Source organism: Dromaius novaehollandiae, chromosome 3, assembly GCF_036370855.1.
Source record: "Dromaius novaehollandiae isolate bDroNov1 chromosome 3, bDroNov1.hap1, whole genome shotgun sequence".
NCBI lineage: Eukaryota > Metazoa > Chordata > Aves > Casuariiformes > Dromaiidae > Dromaius > Dromaius novaehollandiae.
In genome coordinates this window covers 103,250,078-103,277,264 of record NC_088100.1, presented here as the reverse complement: position 1 = coordinate 103,277,264, position 27,187 = coordinate 103,250,078, and the positions used below count along the sequence as shown (strand labels likewise).

General features: G+C 41.9%; 1 protein-coding gene across 4 annotated transcripts; it reads left to right on the top strand.

The window, feature by feature from the left end:
* Nucleotides 1–2,271: 2,271 nt before the first annotated feature.
* Nucleotides 2,272–25,463, top strand: PACC1 (proton activated chloride channel 1). 4 transcript variants are annotated; one of them, XM_064509664.1, is made up of 8 exons: nt 2,272–2,496; nt 6,307–6,403; nt 8,050–8,268; nt 10,299–10,453; nt 11,935–12,077; nt 18,818–18,962; nt 22,850–22,954; nt 24,759–25,463. In XM_064509664.1, exons 1-8 carry the CDS (start codon nt 2,461–2,463, stop codon nt 24,918–24,920), a joined length of 1,062 nt encoding a protein of 353 aa, XP_064365734.1. In that variant the 5' UTR covers nt 2,272–2,460; the 3' UTR covers nt 24,921–25,463. The 4 variants fall into 4 exon arrangements, with proteins under 4 accessions (XP_064365734.1, XP_064365735.1, XP_064365733.1 ...); XM_064509665.1 differs by having other exon boundaries at nt 2,273–2,496; nt 8,050–8,259; XM_064509663.1 differs by lacking the exon at nt 2,272–2,496 and adding an exon at nt 5,999–6,211.
* The last annotated feature ends 1,724 nt before the right edge of the window (nt 25,464–27,187 follow it).

The window sequence follows — 27,187 nt, the reverse complement described above, 5'->3', positions numbered from 1 at the left end:
CATGACCAGTCGTTAAAAGACTCGGGCAGGGTTTCCCCCTTTTTAGGGAACGATAGGAGGATGGGACGGTGGCAACAAGAGCCATGTTTTCTGTAGAGCCCGCACGCAAGCAGTGGAAGTTAGCTTCGGCTCTCTCTTCTGGCTGAATGGGTTCAAATCCACATCTCCCAGAAGAGCCCCCAATCATCATGAAATGAAGGATGGGAGCACCCTTCTGAAGCTGTACCACTACGCAGCAAGTCTTTAACCACAGTCAGCTAGCATGGATCCTAGCAGTCAGCAGATTCAGCAGGGAGATAGAAATGGGTTCGATCTTAGGGATTGTTTCTAAATGCTTCTTGAGTAAAATGCATGAATGCACCTCAAGAGAATACCTATTTCATCTGTTGCTTGAGATAACACCCTTTTCCACGGGCTGTCCAAAGGCAGTTGTGTACACTGGCGGAAAGCAGAGGCAAAGTAGCTAATACAAACCAAGTTCTCTTGTGGACAACAAAAACAGAGCAAGACCAGACACACAGAGGAGCGAGGGCATGTCATCGTGCAGTGTGGGGATGATGAGCAGCATCCCCGTGTGAAGAACTGGGCCAACCCTGCAGAGCTAGGGCATGGGGGAAAGTGCCTATGCTCTCAGGAAGCTGACCGCCACAGGCTGCTGTCAGGTGTGTTAAGCAATCTCGTGAGGCAAGCTGCATATTGGTGCTGTTATGGCAAAAGTTTACAAGGTTTATTACTGTGATCCCCCTTAAATAGTGAAGTTTGCACACACCTTCTAAACAACAGCTGGCTTTTGGCATGGGGTTCCTGCTGTGGCTGTCAGTCTCTTCCCTTTGCTCGCTGACTGCACGCCCCACAAGACAGATACGAAATGTCAAGCAGAAAAGAGCCCTTTTGTAAGGCTTTGGACAAAATAGTTGCTCAACGCTCCCATTACACATGAGAAAGATGTCCTGTAACAGCATTTGAAGGAACTCTGGCAATTGCCCAGTGACTTTGCCAGCCTGCCTGCAAGTACATTGCATAGCTTGCAGCAGAGACTCATGCTGCTGGGATTCACTGAAAAGACTAATCTGTCAGTTTGGCTCAAGTCACATTATAGATTTACCTTTTATTCCGAAATAATTATTTATTAGTGTCTCTCCAGGGGAGAGGTGCTGAATACTCGCCAACATGTCTGAAGTGTTAAGGATATGGGAGTGAGTTAATCTGCCTTTGAACCACAGCCATATGCCAAATAACGAGAACTAAAATACTGTATTTCTGAAAGGAGAAACTATATATTTGGAATGTTGTTGTCCAAGGACTTCAAATCTGGGTTATTAACTTACTAGGTGTGGGTCTTAGGCATAGGAAAATTACCTACTGAGCAGCAAACTATACTACAATGTTGTGTCTCAATGCAAGAAATGTTTTGCGTGCTTTTTTTTGATTATGAAATGTTATCAATTACCTACATGTGGGGGAAGCAAAAGCTGTGCAGGCATTTGCAGATGGATGGCTTGTGAGTCAGTTTTACGTCGTGGCTTTTATCCTGCCAGGGCGCCCCGCCGCTGCTGCGCCTGCAGTCAGCCCAGCGTGGGTGGATCCGCATAGCAGCCTTACAGAAGTTTGTCTTTTTGCCAAACTAGGCAGTTGTTTTGGTATTCTGGTAAGAGCCCTGAGCAGTTAAAGAAAAAAAGAAAAAAAAAACCCACGGTATGCATCTCAGAGCTGGTAAAGCTGTTTTAAATTGCTTTTCCAATCTAGTTGAGAGCTTGTTTTATAGAGTGCAGAAATGACCCGCAGCTCTCCCTAGCTAAACAGTACACTTGTGTATTCTCAGTGGGGTGAATTGTCCTGACAGATCTCAAAAAAACCTGTTTATACGTCTGACAAGAAACTGTACTGCGTAAGAGAGCAAGAGAGCTTAGCAGAAATTGCTAAGTAAGTTTGGAAGGCTAAAACAAAACCAAAATTCTTGATTTTGGTTTAAGTCTTGCGATATTTGAGGTGTTTGAAAGCTCCATCTCCTAGCGGCTTGGCATGAAAAACGCGTTTCTGCGGCAGAGAGGGCTGCAGAGCGGCGTGCGAGAGCGTGAGCCCTTGCACCCGAGCGGCGGGAAGGCGCACAGAGGGCGCTCGCCTTAGCTGCTGCTAAAGCAAGGCGCCCGTCGGCCAGCCCCAGGGCTCAGCAGCAGCAGCGCAGCTGCCGCTCCTCCGCGGCGGGGAGCAGCCAACGGTCGCTAACGGCTACCAACGGCCGTTAGGGCGGCTCGCGCCGCACTACCCCTCCCAGCAGCCCTCGCGCCGCGGCGGCAGCACCCGGGCAGGAAGGAGCCGGGGATCCCGGCGCCTGCGTGGCCCTGCCCGGCCCTGCCCGGGCGGGGTGGCGCGGCGCGGCGCGGCTCGAGTCCTGTCGCCCCGCGGCCGGGCTGCCTGCCCCCTGGCCCTGCCGCGGCCCTGCCTCCCCGCACCGATGCCATGAGAAGACAAGAGGTCTCCGCATCTTACCGGGAGGTAGGGGCGCGCCGCGCCGCGGCAGCGGGACCCGGCGCGGGCGGGGCTTGGGCAGGGCTCGGCTCGGCTCGGCTCGGCTCGGCAGCACTGCTGGCTCCGCCGGGGCGGCGGTGACCGCGGCAGGTGAGGCGGCCCCCTCTGGCCTCCGCTCAGACGCCGTTCTGCTGCGTGTCCCCGTGCGGTCACAAGTGCGCCCTTGCCGGGCGTTGAGACTAAGCCCCCCTTCCTAGAGCTGTCTAATGTAGACGCCAAATCGCATCCAGGCGTGCCAGAAAGAAGCAGTTATTTTGGGTGCGCGCTAATTCCTATTTTGCCTTTAAAAAGTCGGTCAAAATGATCAGCAGTAGCACTTGGAGCGTAGAAGAGATGCACGGTCAGCTGGCGAGTTCTGTAGCTGAGGCTTTCATAACAGGGAGCTGGTCTGTAGGGCATGAAAAGTGACTTTGGTACCAGTGCTTTCAAACTGTGAACTGAAGGCCTCATCATGCTGCCAAGAGCCTCATGCAGCACCTAGTTTGCATATCAGTGTACAGACTCAACCTACCATAATTCGCTGCTCATTTCTATCAGTTTTCCTAGAGATGTAAGTTATTTGTGTTGCACTTGCCGGAGCAGAAACTTGTAGCAGGTCGCCTCTGCATCTTGCAGGCAAAGGAACACAGCTTCCTGCAGCGGGACTGTATGTGGAAGGTAGTTTGGGGCTTTGTTAGTAAGCTCTAATTTAGTTCAGTACTGTCTGTTTAGTTTCAGCTTCTGTTTTTTCATGTCATCACCCTCCGATGCCTTCTGGTCTGATCAGTGGACCAACAAAAGGCCTGCATGGGCAAGCTGTCTTTATCTATGAGGGTTTTATCCAGTGGTTATCAGGATGACACTAACTCACGTAAGAGCTTGTATTTAGGGGAGTGCTTGAGAGAGTTATTGAAGTCACGTTGATGCTGAAAGTATGGACTGGACTATGCATGTTACGTTTCTCCCTTGTGTACTAGCCACCACTGGCACTGCTCTGTGTTTTGGATTGTCCCAAACTCTGTGGAGCCAGTCTAGATGGTGTGCAAGTGTAGTATTTCCATCCCTTCCCTGTTGCCTAGGGCAATCTCTGATGCCTCTGCCCCTAGGGGGGATGCTAAAATGTTTGGAATTTCCTTCCCAGAACTCCTGTTTGTCCAAGGCCTTTTCTTCCCTGTCAGTGCATGGCTGAAAAGTAACTGCTGGGTCACGAGCAGGCTCCTGCAATTGTTTCTCTGGACTGCGCGCGCTGAGCCCAGGGGAGGGCTGAGCCGTCTGTTTCGTGCTCTTCCTGTTCTTGACATCCTACCCTATCTCTCAGCCTCCTACTGCAAGCTTATCTGCCCTGCAAGTTGGTGTTCCATTTGCTTTAGCACTGTGCTTCGCTTGCTTATCAAAAATAGCATGTAGGAAAAGCTGGCTGGTAAGAGTGAGCACTGTTAGCGTGTGCCTGTTTCCACTGTTGTTGCTTGCCTTGATTTGGGCACTCTGTCAAGCTTGGAGAAGCTAGAATCAGCTGTCATGCAGCAGTGCGCTCGCTTCCCAGCTGTTAGAAGGCTGTAGCTCAGCACGGCTGTGGGGCTGTGCTGCTGCGTCTTGCAGACTGACTGTGCTGAACACTGCGTGCTCAGGATGCAGCGCTCGAGCCTGAGGCATGGACAGGGCTAGCCTCTTCGTGGCCCCAGTGCGTTTATGTAACTTCCCTTCTTGTCAAGTCAGGTGTTTGGGATTCACAGTGGAATTGGTTGTCTTTTGGCAGTCTCGTATGCCAGCTCAGTTTACTCAGTGCAGTGCTCTGTGCTTTTGACTAGCACTCCTTTGCTGGTTTTAAGTGTAAAAAGTTTATGAACTTATGTCTGCCTCATTAAGTACAAAAAATATAGTCACATACTGGGTATTTTTTTTCTAAAGAATGCTGAAAGGCTACATTTTCTGGCTTTTTCTTCTCTATTCCTACATATAAAAGAGTTGCTATAGATCCTCTAGAGAGGGAAATAATAAATGTTACATATTGTGTTCCTGTTTAAACTTGTAGTGGAATCTTCTTCCTATTAGGAATAGAATTCACTTACCCACTGTATAAGCTCAGTTGATGAGATGTCTGTACCAGGAGAACAATTTCCGATCCAGAGAGGAGAGAGGGTCAGTCAGGAAACTGCAGTGAGTTTGTAACGTACGTCAAATTTTTTGGATCAATTCTGGCATAAGGAATTTGCACGAGTGTAACTTGAACTGTCTTTTAAACTGATTTAGCTAAACCAGCACATAAGGTTCCATGAATACTCTTCCTGTGTCAGAACAACTTATGTTGGGTCAGGTAGACAAACAGACCTGTACAAAAAGGAGCAGAGATTCTTTAATTTAATTTATTTTATTAACATAATTGAAAAAAGTATCTTTAGTTTTACCTGGGAAAGTCTCCTGCAGATGAGCCTATTTTAACCTGTTACTTACCCATTTACCCCATGTCTCACGCCATGGGAAATCATGCTTTATTTATGTGCAGAGCATTTAAAAACAGCTGGGTAACTGCTTTCAACTTGCATTGTCTGGTGGAAATGAATACAGAACTATGGCAGGAGGCGATGGAGACTTTACTTCAGTTTTCCAATGTGTGAAATGAGTGTACTCTTTTCTAATAAGTGCAAATGATGATTTGTTAATGGTGTAATGATAATTTCAATACTTAATTAAAGCTGGATCAAAGAAAAACCCTTCATTATGGATACATGCACGTTACTGCTGAGTGAGCTGGGGGTGTAAAACTTAACAGCATTCAGTATGGCTGCTGTATTAACTGTGCGCACGTTTGCCTTGGCACGGGAGCAAGGCTGATCTCTGGTACCTAATTAGGTAGATGATACTGTGTGTTCAGCTTCAGCGGTTAACTGGGCAACACATGATACTCTGTAAGCTCGTGCCCTGCATTACCTTGCTGTAACTTGTGCGTTACACCCTGACATGAAAGAAACTTGGGAAATATATGGGAGATACTTTTTTTTAAAAAAAGCTGTCTAATACTTCGTGATCTCTTGTGATGCCTATGTGATGTGACAAGCTTCTGACTTTGATGGAAGTGTCTTGGCAGTTTGCACCCTGGGCTCTGAATAGCAAATCAAGAAAACATCTGGTCTCTGTTGCTGATTTAGAAACACTGGAAGACTAATTAGTTGCATAACCACTAATATATAACAATATGTACAGTGAGCACAAGTAAGTACCAGAAATGTAGGTGTTTGTCTGTTGTCTTGTAATGACCCATCTGCATATATGGCTTAAGAGGGCATTTGAGTTATTGCCGTAATACCTGTCAAAATGTAACTTACTCTTTATGCACCTGTTTATTAAGAAGTGCTAGTACTCTGTTTGCTGGTACATGTTGTGGTTTGTTTATGCCTAGAAACATGTTCTTGAGTGACAGAGCGAAGTTCCTGCTTATTTCAGAGGCATTGCCTTAATTGGGGGTTTGAAGTGGGCTGAAGCTGCCAAGAGAACAATAGCTTTGATCTTGAAAGAAAAGGTGATGTTATTTTTGAGGCAGCAGAAGAGAAGTAGGTTAAACTTAATGTGCTGTCTTTCTCTTCTTGCAGTGGGCAAGTTATTTAATTTTTACCTGTGGTTTTACATAAATGTGGCTTTTTATATTGTGAACAAGTGGAACAGCAGTTGGGTGCTCATGGGATGGAGGCGTGTTTTTGTACCTTTGGTTAGTTGGAGCCTTTTTTATTAGTACTGTAGAAATTGCAATAATTGCAAGTTGTGAGAATGTTTGGAAACTGAACCACTGTTTTAACTATGCAGCTGAATGAAGATGTGGAGCAAGCATCTGAAAACCCAACAGATGAGGGAGAAGGAGAGATGGACGATCATGAAGATACCAGCTCTGTTATTTTACCAGGTGAGAGCTATTGACCCAGAAATCATTGACTTTAAGTGCCTGATAAGCTGTTCCTGTGTGAGTTTTTCTCTCTCTCTCTCTCTCTCTCTCTTTTTTTTTTTCCCCCATTGTACTTCTGACAGCAAGTGAAATGCTAAATAGCTTATTGTGTGGGTGAGGAATAAATACCAACGGAAAGTCAAGGAGTTTTTCCAGGGATTGAAAGGAGAGCATTTCTTTGTCATGAACTGTGCTAGAGAAATGAAAATCTGATTCTGAGATAGCTTAATACATCTTTCTTTTTTTTTTTTTTAATGTTGGACACATCCTACTTGAATTGCAGCATATATGATGGCAGTGGATTGTAAGTGAAGTACATGACAGATGAGCAAGATGCAATATTGAACAGATGTGCTTTTAAACAGATTTTGGTTAAACTGTTCAGACTTGCTTTTTGGCAGGGAGGGGAAGGCAGCGTCAAATGGATTTGTTACAGCTCAGATTTAGGCTTTAGGGTAAACCAACCTGAAATGGGTGTCCCCCAAGTATTTTGTAGCTGTTCAAAGCTTGCATTTTTTTTTCAGTAGGGCAATTTTGTACATACTAATATCCTAATTTCTTTGATTGCCATCTCCTGACAGTGAACTTGGGAACATGTGTGTAATCATAGACCTTTGTAAGAGGGTACGTGTTCTGCAGGAGCTATTAAAAGGCTAGTGTTGCTGTGGTAAGGAATAAACAGCAAACCATGCTATTATAGTTGAAAAGCAGAATGTGGCATGGCCTGAGAGGGTCTGACTCATTAAATTACACCACACAGAAAAGTCGACTTAAAATATGCCTACTTGTCTCCTTTTATATGTTGGTTTTTAATGCTCATTTTGTGTATTCAGCTATGTATCGCTCACAGTCAAACCGTGACATGTGGAACTCAAGAATGCCTGAACTTTTTCCTCACAAATGTTACCGAAAAAAGTAGAGAAAGTAAGGGGCAGGGGAAAGTAGTTGTCTGTGTGGCTGTGCATATACAATTGAGACTAGTGTGAAGATCTTTAGAGAATAAGCTTCTGTCTTTTTCTAGATGTAGTTGGAAGAATCCTTCTTTTGTGAAACTTTATGTAACAAGCACAGGGAGTTAGAATTTGGACCTCAAAAATGAGAGAGTAACAAGTATCTAGTTTAGTTCTACCATGGTGGAGATATACTGCAGATAGCTGTGTAAGAGCATTAGAATATTAAATCTCTCTGCTGACTTACATGCTAAATGTGGTCAGAATCAGTTCAGACTGGGAGGGGGGGGAAGTGAGTTTTTTTTTTCCAAGAGGAAAGATTGACTATCGGCAGACTTGTTTCCATGGACTTTGAACTTTGTTTCTGAGCTGGCTTTCTTGAAAATAAACTTCGTTTTCTGCCTTCCTTGTCCTTAAGCAGAGTGCCAAACACAACATGTGAAAAAGAGGCACGGTCTTTGGATGATCATGCCTCATGCTTGAGAAGGAAACAGCAGTCTGACTGCTCTTCAAAAACAGTAGTAGTTGTGTTCTTTAAATCAAACTGAGCTGGTGGTTTACTTTCCTCTCAAGCTATTGATCTTAAATGAATATTGCATAAATACAGCCCAAAAGTCTGTATTTTAAAGTCCTAATTCATGTTCTGTTTGGTTCCAGACAGTGAACTGGGTACCAGTGCCCCCTATCTGCGTTTCAGCAAGACCTGCCTAAAGAATGTTTTTTCAGTAATTCTCCTATTCATTTACCTGCTGCTTATGGCTGTAGCTGTGTTTCTTGTCTACCAAACCATTACTGACTTCAGGGAGAAGCTCAAGCACCCAGTGATGTCTGTCTCTTATAAGGAAGTGTCCTTGTATGATGCACCTGGTAAGACTGGTAATGGACAAAATGTCTCAAGTTACTGCTCACATTTATCCTGGATTGTTTTACATGGAACAATTTTTGATATTAATTCTCCAGAGCCCATTGTGCATACGATGCTTTGACCCAGATCTTTCACTTAGTCTTGTTTAATTTATGGTGTGTTGACTTTGCGTGGAATGTTAACATTATAGGACAGACTTTTGGGCCAGTAAGTTTTTGGCCAATTAGTCACTGACTTTTCTGGCCAATAAATCAATGACAGGAGCTATGGAACCTTATGTTATGTTTAGTAGATAAGTTTTTGCAGACTCTAGAATGGGCCCTTTTTTAGAGGTAAGAAGATCATTCATTATAGAAATACTCCCAAAACTGTTTCATCAAGCAGGGTAGCACATAGGATCTGTACCAGGACCTCAGCCCTGCAGTAGACCATCAGGTACTGTTGACAGTAAAGAAGGTGGTGGCTTTATCAAACAACCACAAAATAATCGCAGTGCCACTTACTGCTTCTGTTCTGCATTGTTTACAATTTGTTATTACATCAGTAGGCAATGACAGCATGATGTGATTAGAAAGAGGAGTGTTGGCATAAAAATGCAGTGTAGCATCAGAACACTGTGCTGCACTTTGCAGGAGGGATTACTTCACAGAGGCATTTTTGAGTAGTGACTTCTATTATTTTTTTTAATTATCCAGTAACCATTCATAAACAGAGCTGTGGTAGCAAATGCAGCCTGTTGGAAGCTACTTGTATGTCAGTTTCCAATTTAAAAATAACACTTTTGTTTGACGTGTTAAGGTATTTTACAAATACCCCCTCCAGCAATTGTTGCTAAAAGGTGAGTGTTTCATCCTGTTTACAGCTTCCTGTAGCTGTTTTTCTGTATGGTCAGTTAGGCTCAGCTCTGTAAGTGGGTTCTTGCTTTTGGCCTTTATGGATCTGACTGTAAAAGCGGGCCTTTCCCTGTTTCCCATATAAGCTTGTCATACAGCAAGAGGGAGGAAACATCATTTAAAGAAACAGAGCAACGTGTAAATCTGAAGGTATTGGCAAGGAATCCTGCCGCATCAGAGAACCTAAATTAGTTTAGCCCTTTACTCCTTTGTTCTGTTGAAGTGATGAGATTCCAAGATGCAAGCTTGGAGTGCTGGAGAGAGGGATAAAATGTTTGTAGACTTAGGTATTCTGACTACTTTGACATCTCACATTTTGGCAGACAAGTTATTTCAGTTGTACAAGTTATTCAATCACATCTAATAAATTATAGTTTTTTCAGTAATCGATCTAGATTATCTTCAAGTGAGTTTGTTTCCAATACTAAGTGTGGCATGACAGGATTAGTTTGGGGCTTTGTTTTTTACTGGCCTTCTAGGAGAAGAGAAAAATACAGTACAGTGGGTTTTTTTTGATGCATGCTATTGGTCTGCAACCACTGATTTATGGTATACACAAATATATGAATTTCCATACAGGTGAAGAAGTGGCCTGCCCACCTGATGATATAAGTAATAAGGGATGGTAACTGTTTGTACTTGTTTGATGGCTTTGATTTTTATCGTGACGTGTTATTTAGTGAACAGAAGATACTAGATGTTCTAAAGAGCATCTTTTCACTTTCATTAGATCAGCCAGTATATGCATTATTTCTGATTAAATTTTGACATGTTAAATGATAATATTTGAAAACATGTACACACTGAAGCACTTCATGCCCCACTTAAGTGGTCTCCTGACTTATGCATTCTTCTCACTTGGGGCCAGACGGACTGATCTGTTGGGAAGACTAGTGAAATTTAGTAACTTCTGTGAACTTTGAATCATCTTAACCCAGATTTTCTGCATCACACTGTAGGGGTTCTGACCTGATGTGGGTGGCACTGCTCTCCTGCTCTTGCAAAATACTAAAGCACATGGTTTAATTTAATTCTTTGCTGGATGTTGGCAGGATAGCTCAGCATCCTGTGGGATTAAATCCCAAAATGCAAATCCATATACTTGGGAAAGAAATCAGCTGTCTTCAACTTTTTTCCCCCCCAAACAGGTATTGCCTTTTACCCAGGCAAGGCTCGGCTGCTTAGCTGCAAGCATCATTACTATGATCACATTCCACCTCTGATAAATCCGGGTCAGCCGGGAGACATTGAGTGCACCACTCAGAGAATCAACTATACAGACCCTTTTACTAATCAAACTATGGTAATAATAATAGAACAAAACTTATTCAGTGGTTTTTGTTTGTTTGTAATTTGAAAGTAAAAATACATACCGAGTGCTGCAAAAACTCCATTGCTTCTATTTTTTTTTTAAGCCATTTGTCTGTTTGTTTTCAGAAATGTAAAGTCAGTGTGCATATATGTTATGGATGATCAGTTGTTACGTAGATGTGCGTGTAGAACGAAAACCTGAAAAGAACAAAAGTCTCATTTCTGACAGCGCAACTCTTGCTTCTTTCCTCTCCTAAATGAACTGGCAAGCAATCTGCTTGATATTGTAAACCTAGCTTTGATTGAAAGCAGTAGCAGTTATTTCATTAAGCAGGGATAGCGTCTTTCTTTTTGTATGTTTGCTGGGAAGGAAATACTATTTTTGTCACACTTGGAAAAATTTTAATTGGTTACTAAGTGTTTCATTACACTAAGACAGAATATCAGATGAGCCAATAACATGGGGGCATTGAGTGATGGTCTGTCTTAAATTGCCCTTAAAATGCAGCAAATCTAGCTTGTGTATGGATAAATGTTCAGAAAATATAGTATGAAATATGGTAATTTGTATCTCATCTAAAGCTATTGCTCGGATTGTTTTTAAGGAAACAAAACACTAAGAAATAAACTGTTTACCTGTTTGGCCAGCTTTTTTTTCCCCTTCATGTTTTGCCTTTCATCCAGTCACCATTTCTTTCTGGGAAGCAGCTCCTCTCGTTTATTTAAAACTAAGATTCTAGCTGCAAGTCTGGTATTTCATTTCTGCAGCTATTTCACTTTCTGCACGTTTTAGCAAACTAAGAGCTTGCATCTTATGCTGCATGGAAGCTTCATTTATAAGCTTGCTGATCCAGTAGGCTCCAGCTTGCGACTGAGTGGAGAGGCACTGAGGCAGACCTTTGAACCATGCAGAGTTCTGTTCAAATTGGCTGAGTCCTTTTGCAAGGAGCACCTTGTTGCCCAATATAATTGCTGCACCATTTCAAGTTGGATTCTGTTTGTTACCTTTTTTTTCAGCAGCTTGCTTGAGATGCTGGGGGCTACATAACTGGTCCTCTTTCTCAAGGAGAAGCCCTACATTCTCCACATCAGGCTCCAAATTAACTTGTTTCATACTGAGAGCTGAAAGTTCCTAGACTTTAATGCTCAAAACAGTTCTGATTTTCATCCTGCAGAATGCAGGTTGCAGAGCTTTAACTGTTAATTCCCCACATGAAGCCAAATGACTGTGATAGAACTAGAGCAGATTTCCTAGAAAAAAACATTAAATCTTGATTTAAAGACCTCATTCTTACACTAAAAGTAGGACTTTAAGTATGCCTTGGCATTCTTGTTAGATATTTTGATAGATGGTACTTACTAGAGGTCCGGAAAATCTCTGTATTAGATTTCTATAGGGTATTTGTGACAGATGGCAAATTCATGAATAGGAAATGAGGATTCCTCTCTTATTCTCACTCTGTCTGTTTATAGAAATATGCTTTGGTTGTTCAAGGCCCTCGTGATGTGAAGAAAAAGGAACTGGTGTTTTTGCAGTTTCATTTAAATGGAACAGACCAAGACTTTAGTGCAATTGACTACCTTCTGTTTTCTTCTTTCCAAGACTTCATCAACAGGTATGTATAGAAATAAAGGGATGATCCCATAACTGCTTTGAACTTGTTATCACAATAGTACTAGTGAAAACAGGATTATTTAAGTGAAAATTACAGAGGCTTTTATGATAATTCCCATCAAGTTTTGGTATGTTTGGATTAGTTTGATACACTTTCATGTTTTACAAAAATGGTTTCTAGTCGCCAAGCTCGCTTTTTAAAAAATTAACTGAGGAGATTTTCAGTGACAAAAACTGTCCTTCAGTCTTTTGTGGCTTTAGTTTCTAAGTTTGAAGTGTGTGCTGGCTTGCTGCTGTCTGCTGCTGTGGGTGATCAGGAAGTGGGCTGTCCTAGGCAGCGTGATCATGAAATGCACTGAAAACACTAGTGCTTCTGAATTGTTTTTTTAAAAAAACAATTATGGTAAAGATCAGATCTCCAAATGGGTTAATTGTGATTTCACTGAAAGATTAACCGTATTTGTTTGTATTACTGGTTTTATGTAAGATGCTACAGAATGATGTAATTCCATGGATGGTGTTTTCAGAAGTGCTTCTTACTAGTTTAATGCTGGTGTCATCAGAGTGACTAATCGGCCTTCTACTAATTTTAATAGCAGAAGTAATTGTGTCTTGATCTTGCTTGGAAATCCCACTCCTCTTGCAGGCTTGTATGAATAAACTCCGTACTCAACAATTTAATTTTTGCTTTTAATTTCAATTCAAGTTCGGATCTTCTCCCTGTGATCCAGGTTAAAATGCGGGACAAGAGGCATTAGTTGCAGTGAGGCCTAACAGAAAGCTTTGATTTGATGATGGTCAGAGACAGAATGGAAAAGGGAAAGGGGATGAAGGGCAGGATGAAATAGTGTGGGAGGGGAAGAGAAATTATGCTATAGGTTTTATTGTAACAAAGCATTCTTGGAGGCTGAGGTGTGATCATACTGGTGCTTCTCAGAGCAAATACTGAGAGTATTCACAGTCACAGTATCTCTGGGCAGTCAGAGACCAATTATCTGAATTTGCTTTTTACAAAGCATTTCTACTACATTGGGAGAGAGAGAACTGTTAAGCTTAATTCATTGCGTACTTTCTGTAGCTGTACTAAAGCAACTCAAAAAATGCTAATGTTCCAGGTATTTTAAGCATTGATATTTCAGGGTGAGAAAATGCCAACTGAGAGTAGTGGTGTAGACGGTGCTACTTGTTCCTTCTGTGCTGCATTTTCTCAGTTTCTGTGGCTTGTGCTGCAGTTAGAGGTACTGTACAGTGGGACTAATTCATGCAAGGAACACAGCTGTTTCTTTACTTCAAGGCACAAGGGTTGTTGCCTGAGACCACCCTTGGTGAAATGCAGAGCAGGCAGCACTGTTGTGTTGCACCTGGTTCCTGTCCCTTGCAGAATGAGCCAACCTATCAAGACTCTGGTCTCTGCATACCAAGTCTTGGAAGCCACATTTCTGTGCTTGTTATACCAATTTGCCAATAAACCTTTTTAGAGGGCTGTTTCTCCTGAAGTTGAGACATGCATGTCCTATTTAAACTTACTCTCTCTTCCTGCAAGCAAGCTGCAAGTCTGCATGCTGCTATCCCAAGTGCTTGTGCCACGCATTGTGCGAGGATGGGTTAGATGTGTGAAACAATCGTGAGCGGTATTGCAGAGGTCCTAGCTTGAAGGTTGAGGTTGTGCCAGTGTAGATGAATCAGCTGATTGCTGAAAGCATCTGTGAGCTGCCTGGGAGAAACCTGGCTCCCAGCCCCCTGCCTCCAGGTTTGCCTGGTCAACAGTTTAAATGACAGAATTGATCATGGAAGAGAAGGGGAAATGCTGCCTTGTTCCTAAAGAAGCTGCCTCATCTCGGTAATGGACGGCACTGGGGCTGAAGCTGAGAGAGTGAAGGCTGAGCATGGGTTATGTTTGAAGCAGCGTGAAAAGGTAGGAGATGCTGTTGTCTGTTTGCGGAAACATCTTTTGTCCTGTTTGCAGCAGGTATTAGGAATACGATTTGATCCTCGTTTTGAACTAACCCAAGTACCAAAAAAATTAGAAAAGGTATGTAAGCCTTTAAACTTAGTAGTAAATGATTTGCATGTTTAGGTGAAATGCACTAAGAGAAACAGTTGTGCTCAAAGGTGTTTTGTTAGCATCTCTTTTATAGCTTCCTCCAAAACTTAGTGTAAATTGTATATCTTGTCTTGTTCAGTACTGTGTATTGCTGTCCTGGTGTCCCAGGACATGAACTGGACAGGTTCGGGGCAGGTCGAAAATTTACATTTTCTCCTGACTGTGAAGAGCATGTAAAACCTCATGTTATGTGGAATGCTCTTGTTCTGTCCAACTTCGAGCAGAAGACAAAATAGAAACGACTTCCTTCTGGTTGGTCAGCTGATGCTAAACTTAGCTGATGGGAAGTCAGGACTAAAATATCCTTGGAAACTGTAGTGTGTTGACAATGTAGATTTTGTCCTTCCAAACAAGCTCTAAACCTTCACTTACAGGCCAGTGTTAACTAATTTTCCTGATGAAGTCTCTCACTGGTTATGAGAGCATATTATTAGCGCTGCATCTAGCAATTTATGTAAAGCAATTGTTACTAAAGATGACAAGAGATATGATAAAACTCATCAGATGTTATAATTATCTTTACAGATTTTTTCCATGGCTGCAAACAGCTTAGGTTGGACTGGATGAGTAGACTATTGTAAAATGTGTTTATAGGGTATTCCGTCATCTTAAACCACAATTCCAAAACCCTTAAAGTTGGTGGAGAGTCCTGCTGTATCTACACCACAATTTCTCTGTAGGCATCATTATGTGCAGTTTACTTTTGCTTTAAATAGCAATAATCATATCATGAAGGCTGCTGCAAGCCTCAGTCATAAGCAGTAATAGAAATGGCACCTAGAGATCTGGTATCTTTATGGATTTTTTTGAGGCAAAGCAAGTGGTGAGGACCCAAGCAAGGTTCACTTGTTTCTGTCAGGACATTTATTCTCTGCTGCTCTTATGTTAAAATCGGATGGACAGAATACATTAAACTGGCACTGCTTCCTAGTTTTGTTCTTCTGGCCTTCACAGAACATTGCTGGACTGCGTGCTATTGTTGGACTGTGAGTTGGTGTGATACTGCTGCTGGCTTTTTAAGACCGTGACAGCTGCTCTCTCTGCCATATTAATTGCAGGGAAGGAAATAATGAAACCCTTGCAAATTACCAAAAAAGTGTAGCTAAAAATACAAGTTCCTTTCTCAACTGTTATTAGTGTAATACATGGGTTTAAGAAAAAAAATCCTCTGAACATGTTACTGTCAAAACTATTGTCAGCTCAACATGTAAAATAACTTACGGTTATGTGGGTTAGAAGGATCCACTGCGGGGCTAAAGCCCATCCAGGCACAGGTTAGGTATCCCCACAGTTTGGGCAGATACAATCTCGTGGTCTGGGGCCGCTCAGTCTGTGTGGGGGCAGTGCGCTCCCTGGTAGTAGTTTGCGCTGTCAGTAGTCACCCGAGAGTGGTGGCTGGGGGAGACCAGCGCTTTGTAGTTTGCCCCTGACTGAGGCAGTGGCCCCTTGTACTTCTCTTTTCTCTGCTGTAAAGAAAGAATTTCATTATTTATTTTGTGTGATGTTGAGGTACCGTTAATATTTTGGGAGAGAGCAGGAATCTTACAGTACACCAAAAGCAAGTGTAAGGTTTCAAAGGTATAATTGGTAGAAGAACTTAATAAACAAAATAAGTGTGTAGCGTTTGTAGGATGTCTGTCTTTGGGGTGAATACAGGGAGTTAAAAAGAAACTGTCTTTCTGGGGTGAGGAGTTGTTCAGATTAAAATCTCTCGTCTGTCTTTCATTTGCTTGGTTGTGTGTATTTTTTAAACTGCGTTATTTGCCCTCTGCTATTATTTGGGCAAAGCTTGTGTGGTTCTGCTCTGCTCGCTTTTTTTTTTCCCCTGGCTCTGTGGCAATGGTCTGCATTGTGGGCGCATGCAAAAGGTGCCTTCTCAGATCACCCCTCCGCAACTTCTCCTCAAAATAAATTAAGTTCTCTTTTTCAAGCCTACAATTACTGTCGAAGGCCAAGTATGCTATTGCTGTCTGCTTACCATGGAAGCTGTGGCTGTAATGCTAAGATTTATTTCATGTCTTCCTGCCTGGATTTTCCATGTTGGTTTGGAAAGCTTTTCCAGGATGCTGTATTTAGTCATGCCTTAGGCATATGACTGGGCTGGCAGAGTGCTAGTTTTGTGCGTTCCCCTGAGCGGCAAAGCACCATGCTCTTCCTAACTCTGTCCCATTAGCTACTGCTGTAGCTACATAGCAAAGGGAGGAGAAATCTTCGTCAGACTAGGTCTCCCTGTGTCACAGGTTTGTATGGCAGGGAGCAGTCAGACAGTGGGCTTTATTCTGATGCTTTGCCCACTTCTTTGTGGGGGTTAGAGAGGTGTACTGCCATCCTGTTGGGATGACCAAGCAAACGGCCAATGTTACAAATAGAGCAAGATAGCCCCAAACAGCTAAAATGCTCTAGGATATAATCTGTCTAGATACAGAGAGAAGTGTATTAATTTCTCTTTCCAGAAATGCTGCTGCTTTCTGTATGTATGCACCATGCAATTCTCCACCACTTGAAGCCCTGACTTGAGAGCAGTGGCTTTGAGTTTTGCTTCTTACAAATGTGTGCTTGTTCACCTCTTAAGCTTGAGCAGGCATTACAGTACAGAGTAGCCAGCAGTATGCTACTGTTTTTATCAGTCTCTGCTCCTGCTGCCTTGTAGAGAAGATCTTGGTCTGTGGGAAGAAAAAGAGCCCCAATTCTGAAAGCTAAGGGAAAAACACACAGGAAAAGTGCAAATCCACCAAGTGGTGGTGCAGGGCAAATCTTCCCAGTTGGTCTGTCCTTCAGGACAGAGCCTTGTTTTCAGTTCTGCTTTTCTTCTTCTTTACATCTTTCTCTTGAAAGACCAAACTATTTTAGTCTCCCAACAGACCTAGCCATGTGCTCCCTCTGCCGTATGGGCAAAAAGCTCTTTTCCTTCGTCTATGAAAAAGGATTTATCCTGGCTGAGTCAAACACCCTGTTCTGCTCCCTTGTCTCAAAGGACCAGCCTACCCTGACACATCTCTCCAACCTGAAATCTCTCTTTAGTGAAAATCAGCGGTCTGTGCTTTAGTGATTCATGACTCATCACTGTGGTTCACCCATTCGTTTCAAATGGAACGTTATTAAAAAGCAGCTGCAAGGACAGACTTATTTCATGGAGAAAGCAAGCAAGTGGCTAAAATCACAGTACAGAGGAGCTCCAAGTAAAGTGGTTAATTCAGCGTGCCCTGTGCTTTTGCTAGAGGCAGGATGTAGACCAGGTATGCCATATCATAGAGCTACTCCTACATGATGGGTATTGGAAACCCTAAAATGTTCAAGGTCACAGTATTAAAAAAGGGCAAAAACCAATCCTGCTATTCTACACCTACAAATATCTGTGGTTGCGTATTGTGAGAACAGCCATGTTATTACAGATGGGAGCCTTACATCAAAGGTAGGGTGTTCCTTAAATCCTAGGAATGTGCTAAATGTAAATTTCAAAGCATATTAAGTATGTCTGCGTTGGAAGCAGTTTATGTGCACCCCAGAGATACGGGGTAAGGCAGCCTGCCCTGGGTCTAGACTGTTTCTGATGCCTCCACTAGCTATTTAAAGCTAATGATAGTCACAGCTCTAATTCATTCCAACATCACTATTCTAACAGAAGCCAAAACTTAGAAGTAAGAGTGTATTTGTGAGCACAAACCCGTTACCTTAAGTTCTCATTTCCATAAAGTACAAAAGAAGTACTGTGCCAGTCAGTGTCTCAGAACAGGCCCATCTTCCTGTGTCTAGGCTTAACACAGGGAAGCAAAGTAGTGGATGGAGGCATGATCCTGGCCAGTGTTTTTTAGGCTTTAATCTAACATAGCTCAACTAAGTAAACTGAGAATTAGCAAAGCTGGGCATCATGAAGGAGGATGGTGAAGGATTAGCATAGTTAGCTCTGTTCAGAGCAAAGTTATATCCTACAACTGGTGCCATTAAAGGGCTTGGGCTTTGCAGTCCTCAGGTATTTATTTGCTAAGTACCTGACTACTGGAGAAAGACAGCCAAAACCTTCTGCAGAGCAGGAAAGGATCTGGGAGTAGATGTGAACTAGCCAGTCTTGAGAAATGAGAAGAAGCTCAGACCTAACTAACAGGGTAGTGTTAACAGGGGACCAAGGCTTCTTTTAAATCCTGGTCTTCTACATATACCTCTTACAACCACTTCTGTGGTCCTTTCCACCTACAAAGTTTTTTCCCCCGCTTTCTGAAAACAAACTCTAGTCACTGGCTGGAGAAAACTACTGCTTCATCTCCCACTTCCCCCTAATGCCCTGCTTCCTGGCATTATGGCAGGTGGTTTCCTGGGCTCCTGGCTGCATTCCTCCCTCTCTGGAGGAGGAGTCCTGAGCAGAACCAAGCTCCCCTGCAAAGCAGAGCAGTCCCCAGGGGAATACAGAACTGGAGGATGGCGGGGAGCCATGTCAGTCTTCTACAGCTGGGAGCATGAGCATAAGTACTAATATTCATCAGAAGATTAGTGCTAACAGTGTTTTAGACGTAGTAGGTTTTAGCAGTTGAAATTTAAACAGAATTTTGAATGCATTTTGAAATGTCTGTAGGTCTGACGTTGTGCTACATGCAGTGCTCAGGTACTGAGTTTGGTTGGTAAAATAATGTTTTTTCCTTTAGTCCAGAAAAAGCAGAATTCATGAAGGACTGTGAGAGCTCATACTCCAGCTGGAAGTTTTCCGGAGGCTTTCGGACTTGGGTCAAGATGTCCTTAGTGAAAACCAAAGAAGAAGATGGTAGTGAGACTGTTGAATTCAAACAAGAGGTAAAAAATGCTCAAGAAGAGTTTTTTGAAGCACTGTTAGTTAATTAAAAACTAGTTACTGCCAAAAAGTTGGGGGTTTTTTTGATGATAATTGGCTGACAGAACCACTTCTTGGAACAAATGGCAACAGGAGTTGGAGAAAGATATCTATATAGCTATATCTATATAGCTATATCTATATAGCTATATCTATATAGCTATATCTATATAGCTATATCTATATAGCTATATCTATATAGCTATATCTATATAGCTATATCTATATAGCTATATCTATATAGCTATATCTATATAGCTATATCTATATAGCTATATCTATATAGCTATATCTATATAGCTATATCTATATAGCTATATCTATATAGCTATATCTATATAGCTATATCTATATAGCTATATCTATATAGCTATATCTATATAGCTATATCTATATAGCTATATCTATATAGCTATATCTATATAGCTATATCTATATAGCTATATCTATATAGCTATAGATAGAGAGATATAGATCTATTTTTTTTAATGCAATATCAATAAACTGGCTTTTGTTTCATTGCATTCCTTATACCACTTGCCACTGAGCAGTTTCAGAATCTGAACTGACTGTATGGTTACTTGTGTTCTTTCTTAACATGGAGAGGTTTTAGAAAAGCATAAAGAAATACCTGATGTGCCTAGAGACACATCTCAGAAAAATGTGTCCTAATGGAGAAGCCAGAAAATCCAGCCCTTGACTATATTATAAATGAGACCTGTGCTCTGAAGGGGTTGATTTCTTAGAAATATTAGCACAGCTCCCTTTAGTTCAAGGCTGGGATTTCCAAAGTAATTGTCTAAATAATAGCTAGGAATGGAAAGAGGTATTGTTTAGGTTACCAGAAGGGCTGATGTTAGGACGAAGAGGTAAACATAAGCAGAGTATCCTTTGTAGTGCTTCTGATGTCTGCTCTTTGTTTGGGTTTGGGATTTTTATCTGTTGAGTAGCCTTAGAAACATGGAATAACGCAATTTCTTGCATCATTTAAAATTAGAAAATATGCAGGTGGAAGATGCAAACTTTAGAACAAGAGATAAACTGACTGACTGACTGACTTTCATTCCTGTTCTGTTCACACTAAAGGACAGGAGAGTAATTGTGTTTGAGTTTGTTATCTTGCTCCCAGTGCTGGTTGGAGAGGAAGAGTCTACAGAACTGATAGCGTTGCCCTTTCTTTTAAGAAACTGGTGATAAGAAATGAGAGTTTTAAGAGCAGTCCCTTTCAAAAAGTATATCTTTGAGAGTACATTCTCTCTTCGCCTGTGGCACACTTGGAAAGAGTATTTTGCGGAGAACAAAATGAAGCAGAAGAAACACGTCTTCAGTTCTCACAGTTAGGGCCTTCTGTGGTGAAGCCTTAAGGGAAGAGCAGTGCTGCAGAGCACCAACTGTCAGGTGAGGACCTTCCTGCTCCTCAGGAGGAGGCCAGCAGGAGAGGGATCCCAAAACCATGCAGTGATGGCTGTACTTTGGCAGAGAGGAAAGGATGCGTCAGACACCTGCTCTCATGTAAGCCCTGACAGCAGTTGTCTGTCTGTCCTTCACCAGCTACAGCTCTGTATCACCTGCCATTTGGCACTTAGCTAGTGAAGGAGTTTTGAAAGTCCTTCTTTGTGTGCCCAAGTCTAATGCATCTCAGATTGGAAATAAAAATCTGACTCAAACTCAGAAAAAGCTGACCTTTTCTTGACTGTAAGCATGTACTTAGTCCAGCAGTTATGGATTAGGAACTAGGAAACTGGAGAAGGTACAAATGTGAATTTCAGGTTTCAGATCCCTATTAATAATATAGTAGAAGTTGAAACAGCTCAGGCATAAATTGCACTTGTCTTACTTGACAGTACAAGACAGTACAATGTCCATGCAAATGGAATAAGGAAGTCTGTTAGCCTTTCAAAGGTGAAATTAGGAGACGGCATACCAGAAAGATGTGACCTACAGGTAGTAGGTTAAATTGTGTTCTGTTTGTTTTCTATTGTGCAGTTTTCTTCAGTGGGTGTAGTGATGGTTCACTTCAATAGTTAAATGAACTGTAGCAGTACAGGATAAATCTGAAGCAGTGGTGTTTGACCAGAGTGGATCAGAAAACATGAGGTGGTGGAGCTTTAAAGTGCTCTGAATGGACACATGTAGTGGTGTAACTCCTGCTTCTATGTGTTCACAGCCTAAAAATGTGATGTATGCACAGGGAGGGAGAAGGAAGACTAAGAGAAGTCTTAAGGTATTTATAAAGAAACTAAGCCATGGTAAATAAGCTGTTATGAGAGGCTTTAATGTCTGCTGAATCACTGTTTTCGTATGTATAGTCCATGTTATAGTCCTGAAATGAAATAACAATGCTGTTGGATTCACTACTTCTGGTACAGTATTAAACTAATCTAGGAAGAGCAACAGTACTCCCTTGTGTACAAACCAAGATGTAAATACTCCTTTGAGGTTTGGAGAAGGGACAATTCTTTCCCTCTGTTGTTTGGCTCTATCTACAGTGTGCTTTCCTGATAAGTAGCTGTCTGGTTCTTGAGTGGTTTCTATTGTCTCCTAGCAGTAGGGGGTTTAGTGCTGACTACGTTATTATTGCCTGTGTTCAAAGTCTATGTAGGTCCCTCTGGATTTTGGTGGTGATGGGGGCACAAGATGAGATATTTTTCTGAGGCCTGATGTCTCAGTACTTTGTTGATTCTGGTTTGTAAGGCTAATCATGCTTTCATGTGGCTGTAACATCTAATCTGATAACCTAACCGGTACCCTGCTTATAAAAGCTCTTTGGCGTTATGGTAAAGCTCTTTCCATCGGTCAGTGCCAGACTGTAACCTAGTTAATGGGAAATAAGTTTTTAATCGTTACACTCTAGGCTTTTCTTTTCACCTTCCACTTTCATTCTGCAGTTGCCAGTATCTAGTTTATCCCTACAACTGATTCTTCAAAAAAAAAAAAAATCTTTCTGTGACCAACCTGTGCTTCTCTGGCAAATAAAGATAACTTAGCATTCATTCATAAAAACTTTTCAAATAACACTTCACTCCATGTGAATGAATTTTTGCTCCCCTTGAAGGGAAAAAATTGTATTTTAATTTTTAAAAGTGGATGTATAAAGGCATTTCCAAAGCTAACTGCAGTAATACAAGAATACCATAGGCTATGCTTAACTTTTGTATCCTTGGCTCTCCTGGAACAAAGTACTTTCAGTAAGTTACTTGGGCAGTAACTTACTAATGAAGGCTGCGGTCTGGTATCTCTCTCTCTCCCTTGGGCTGTACCAAACCTCCTGTTGACTTCCCACAAACTGGAACAGATCTGTTTTGTCCTTGCCTGGTCACATCAAGCCAAGCCATATATCTGTTCTGCCATTCTGATTTTAAAGAGAACGTGGGGACAGAAGTGAATGCTTGAACTAAGTGTGTGTGAAGTATTAAGGCTTGCAGTGCTAGTACATGGCTAAGCCCTGTGCTGCCAGTATGTGTGTGCGCCACATCTGGGCCTTCATCATGCTGTGTTGGTACCTGTTGTCCCATAGGAACTAGCTGACCAGCATCAAGTATGAGCAATAAAGCATTACTAAATAAAAGAAAGGCCCTGGCTACTAGTATAAAAATGGTATTGCTGTGTTTTACCAAGTGGGAAATAGGAAATGAATGAGATAAACATGAAACAGATGGAGGATACTGAACTTTCCATACTTTGGGAGCCTAATGTTCCAGGTAGGGGGAAGGCTGAATTTTAAGTCCCTTAATAATCACCCTGCTGTAAGATCTACTCTTTCTACCTTCTTCCAAGCCTTTGCTGCTGTGCAGAAGACCATATTAAAAAATCAAAGAAAGTAACACCTGCCTTTTGTTCCTCTCTCCAGACTAGTGTGGTTAACTATATTGACCAGAGAACTAAATCAAGAAGCGACCAGCTGTTTTTTGTGGTGTTTGAATGGAAAGATCCTTTTATACAGACCGTTCAAGACGTAAGTAACATACTAGTTCTTTCTTGAATTGTTGCCTGATGGTGTATGTATGGGGTGTGTGTGCACATGCCTTTATTCCCTTGCTCCTAGTGGAAACTAAAGGAAGAGTGAGGTTGCTTTTAAAATTTTAGTCCAAGCTCTTTCTTATAATCAGTAATGTATATTCTGCTGGAGGTCAAGACCATTTGAAGCCTTTCTGTGGCTTGGTGACACTCAGCTTTCTTACTGCAGCTAGATGTACACACAGCTAAGAGAAAGCATGTGTCCCCTATGCTTTAGCAAATTCTAGCTTCAGGTCAAGTCTGAACTCTTTGCTTAGATAAGTGTGCTTGAATAAACCGATTTAATGACTTTTCTTTTTAATTGACAAGCAAGAAACCTAGACTTAAATCAGAATAATAAAAATACACTAGCCGATCTATTTTTAACCCCTTATTTGGACAGAATTTGGTACTGCGTTAAAATGCACAAAGTACTTCACAATTTAGTTCATGATCTTAAGCATGCTGGAGCCAAAGGTGTTTAATGTACCGGACAAGACAGCTGTCAGTCACTGGAGTGCTTAAAAGGTGTGTGGGCCACTGTGGGTATGTGTGTTAAGGTATGCAAGAGAGATGTTGTTTTGCTAGTGCTCCAGAAAAGGTCAGCTGCGTTGCCCTCCCCCAAAATGCAGAACATGTAAGCATGCAAAGACAATCAGTGTAAAGTTTTGCATTTAAAATAGCCTTTCTCAACAACCAAAGCCAGCCACCAATGAATCCACAGAATTCTTGTTTTCTTGCCCAGCAGCAGAGCGTGACTGTAGACCGTGCAGGGCAGGATTTGGTAGCTGGTCCTGTGCACTGCTGCTGGCACGTGTGTGCTGGGGCCCTGCACCCGGGCAGGCTCCTCTCGCCCCCTCCTGCAGGATGGGGGTGGGGGTCACCCCTCTGCCTTCATTAAAAAGTTATCCTTGATCCAGCGAGTTGGAGGTGCTTGTTTCCTCCTGTTGAAGCTTGAGCCTTAGCTCACAAACACTTGCAGCTAGTGCTCCTGCTTTTAAAAGGATTTACAAATACAGAAAGCCCCATGTTTTAAGACCCTCTGCTCCGCTCTGGTGGTGATCTAATGACACCGCCCTGGTGCTGGCTGTCAGAGACAGATTCGGTGGGGAAGCTGAAAGCTGGGTGCTGCAGCACTTTATCACTCTTTGAGCCTCTTCGCTGATCTGCTTGCTTCCTCTGAGATCCTAGAAGTCATCCACATGCGTAGAGATGCAGGGAGAATTGCAAACTATAAACTAAGTACTCTTGACCCAAATTTACTTAGAAACATGAAATACTTGCTGTCAGTCTGCAGAAACAGTTGCTATTGTCAAAACCTGCTTTAGCATTACAGTGCGGTCTTGTTAAAGCTTTTCAGTAGTGGCATTGTTTAGGTGAGTGCTTTGTCACCTTGAAGATCTCCTTTAATGTTATTGGTGATCTTTGCAAATCTTTAAATAATACATTATAAGAAATTTAATCCCTAATATTAAAATTAGCAATTTACTTGTATCTCTAGAAGTTGTTTAAACAATTCACCATCTTGAAATAGTCTAGAAGAATTTAGCAGCTAGTACAGACATCTGGAATCAGTGTATTTTCTTCCTGGCTGAAGGAATTAGAAAGATCATGGAGTGAGGCAGATGTTTACAGAAGGCACTACAGGGTAAAGGCATATGCTGCAAGACACTTCAGTTCGAAAACTGGAATTTGTTGTTATTGAACAGGTATAATATCGGCTGAGTCAGATGAGAGGGAATAATATTTTTAATTTCTTTCAGATAATCACAGCAAATCCTTGGAACATGATTGCTCTTCTTTGTGGTATCTTTTTGGCTCTGTTTAAGGCAGCAGACTTTGCTAAGTTAAGTGTTAAGTGGATGATCAAAATCCGAAAGAGACATCTGAAGAGAAGAAGCCAAGTAATGAACCACATAAGCTGAGACTAAGTCTGCCTGTTAAGTATTCATAGCAGAAGGGATAGAAAATAACTGGAATAAACTTCAGTCAGCAATACAGCAGTTAAAGATGTAAACCAGGTATATTTTCTTCAGAAGAACACTTCCACAGCCTAGCAAACTGACATTTGAACTTTGGAAAGGAGCTAATCCTAGGACAGCCTAACAAACTCATGCTCTTTTAATCCAAATTTAATACATTTACCTCAATACATGGGGGTGGGGGAGAGAATTCACTAATGTTCAGAAAGTCAGTGCTGTAGTGATTAAGTTCTAAAACTGGACAGTGTTTGAATACTTCTCAGAACAGGTGACCATTTAACTTCTGCACAAGCTACGACCTGCATCTGCTGCCATAATGCAGTTCCTTCCAGTGAACGCAGTGAAGGAGTAAAGCACACAGAACAAAACAGTCTTGCCTCCCATCTCCAAGGTATGAGTTAAAACAAAATACACTGGAATTCTGTTACATGTCATTTTTGATTTAAAATGTATTGACTTTTAATATTAAAAGATACCTAAAAATAAGCTATTGTGTGCATTTTCTGAGATTACCTGCTCTTAGAATCAGCTGGAGTTTTACAGGAGATAATCCAGACAGGAATATTAAGGTAAGAAGTTCAAGTAATAAACAAAAAAATCTATTTCTGATCAGTCTGACTCAAAGTGTGTTTAAAAAAAAAAAAAAAAACAAAACCCCAAAACTTAACTCAATAGTTTAGCATTTGAGTTGAAGTCTAGATCTGAGCTATGCTGTTACTTCCCTCTCCCCTTCCCACTTTCACTTTTTTTGCGAAGGAAGTGAAAAAGTCTTCATCAGCCTAGCATATAAATATGATTTTTCTATCATATAGACTGAATGTGTTAATGGCCCTGTGATGTTGTATTTTTTTTTTTTCTTATAAGAAGTCCTTTCCAGAAGGGAGATGGCTAACTTGGAGTTGTAGTGTCTACAGGGCAGCAAGCACCAGTGTGTTTGCTCTGAAGGGGTTGTTGCAAGGGGAAGTACATGCCCAACAGGTCATCTGTTGCTGCTTCCATCCTCTGCTAGAGGAGCATGAATTAAAATGGTAGCAAGTTCATCAAGAGTAATTTTTTTTTTGTCTCCTTAAAAGAAAGAAGCATTTTGGAATAAAATCTTCTACTTTCAACTGATTTCTAGAGCAGATCACAGCAGTGCTCCCTTTAAAAAAAAAAAAAAAAAAGGGGGGGGGAGTAGCCATTCTCTGTAATAAGGAAGGCAAAACAGCAGTACTGGCTGCAGGGATTACCATCTGCTAGGGCCTGGTGGCAGAGTGTGGGGTGTCTGGACACAGGTGAGGGGTGAGCAGCAGGCTGGACCGGATTACAGGCCCCTGCTACCTGCAGGTACCAGACCTGCATTCCTGTGCTTTTCTGACTTGATACCTTGCCTCTTCTCCCAGGTCCTGTGTTGGCGCCTCAAATTGTTCATAATTTGAATTTTGTAGCGTAAGCTAACTTGGGCATAGTGTTTGGGGTGGGAAATGTTTGGATGCAAGAACAGGTGCTGTTCGGTCAACATTTGTTTTATATTTTGCTAGCTCTTAAACTGGTCTAGTATTGTATCTCCTGCAGCTGATTATGAAATTTGGCTCAGCATTAGCATAGTGAATAGAGAATGAGGTTAAACTAGGTGGGGAGGAGAGGGAGGGAAAAAGCAGAGAAGGACCAAGTATAATGTTTAAGCAAACCATTTGAGAGCTACTTATGTGTTAAGGAAACAGGACAGCCAAACAACTAACTGCTTTTGATGAGACTGAGCTATACAAGTGTAAGCCACTTGTTTAACATGAAACTGGAAAACAACCTTTAAGCCACATTGTGCCAAATATCACCATGTCTTCAGACTGTACAAGCCTCTAAGTATTTGCAGACACTCTCCTGAACTGCAATTTGTTTAACTGAAAAGTCTGCAGGTCATAGGAAGTGATTTGCACTGCCTTTTGTGAGAAAAATGCCCTTTTGCAAGTAGCTGAGGCTTCCTCTACAGTATTCAGACTATCCAGGCAACTGCCACAATGTAGTAGTGCTGCACTTAAGGAAAATTAGCACTCTTGAGCATCTTGCAAATGATGAAGGCTCTTAAAGAGCTTCTCTTGTCTTATCTCTTCAGGCAGCCTTATAGAGGAAATGGAGCCACTTAGAGACAAAGCATGAAGTAATAATAGAAGTAATTTTTCTTTTTAAATGTAGAAGTCAACTCAAACACTGTAGTATAGACTTCTCCCTGG

Coding starts and splice junctions, on each gene's coding strand:
- PACC1 (XM_064509663.1), top strand. CDS start 6,029: ATGTTATTTTTGAGGCAGCAGAAGAGAAGTAGGTTAAACTTAATGTGC. Junction 6,404..8,049: donor CAGCTCTGTTATTTTACCAG/GTGAGAGCTATT, acceptor GTTTGGTTCCAG/ACAGTGAACTGGGTACCAGT. Junction 12,078..18,817: donor TTCCAAGACTTCATCAACAG/GTATGTATAGAA, acceptor TTTTTCCTTTAG/TCCAGAAAAAGCAGAATTCA.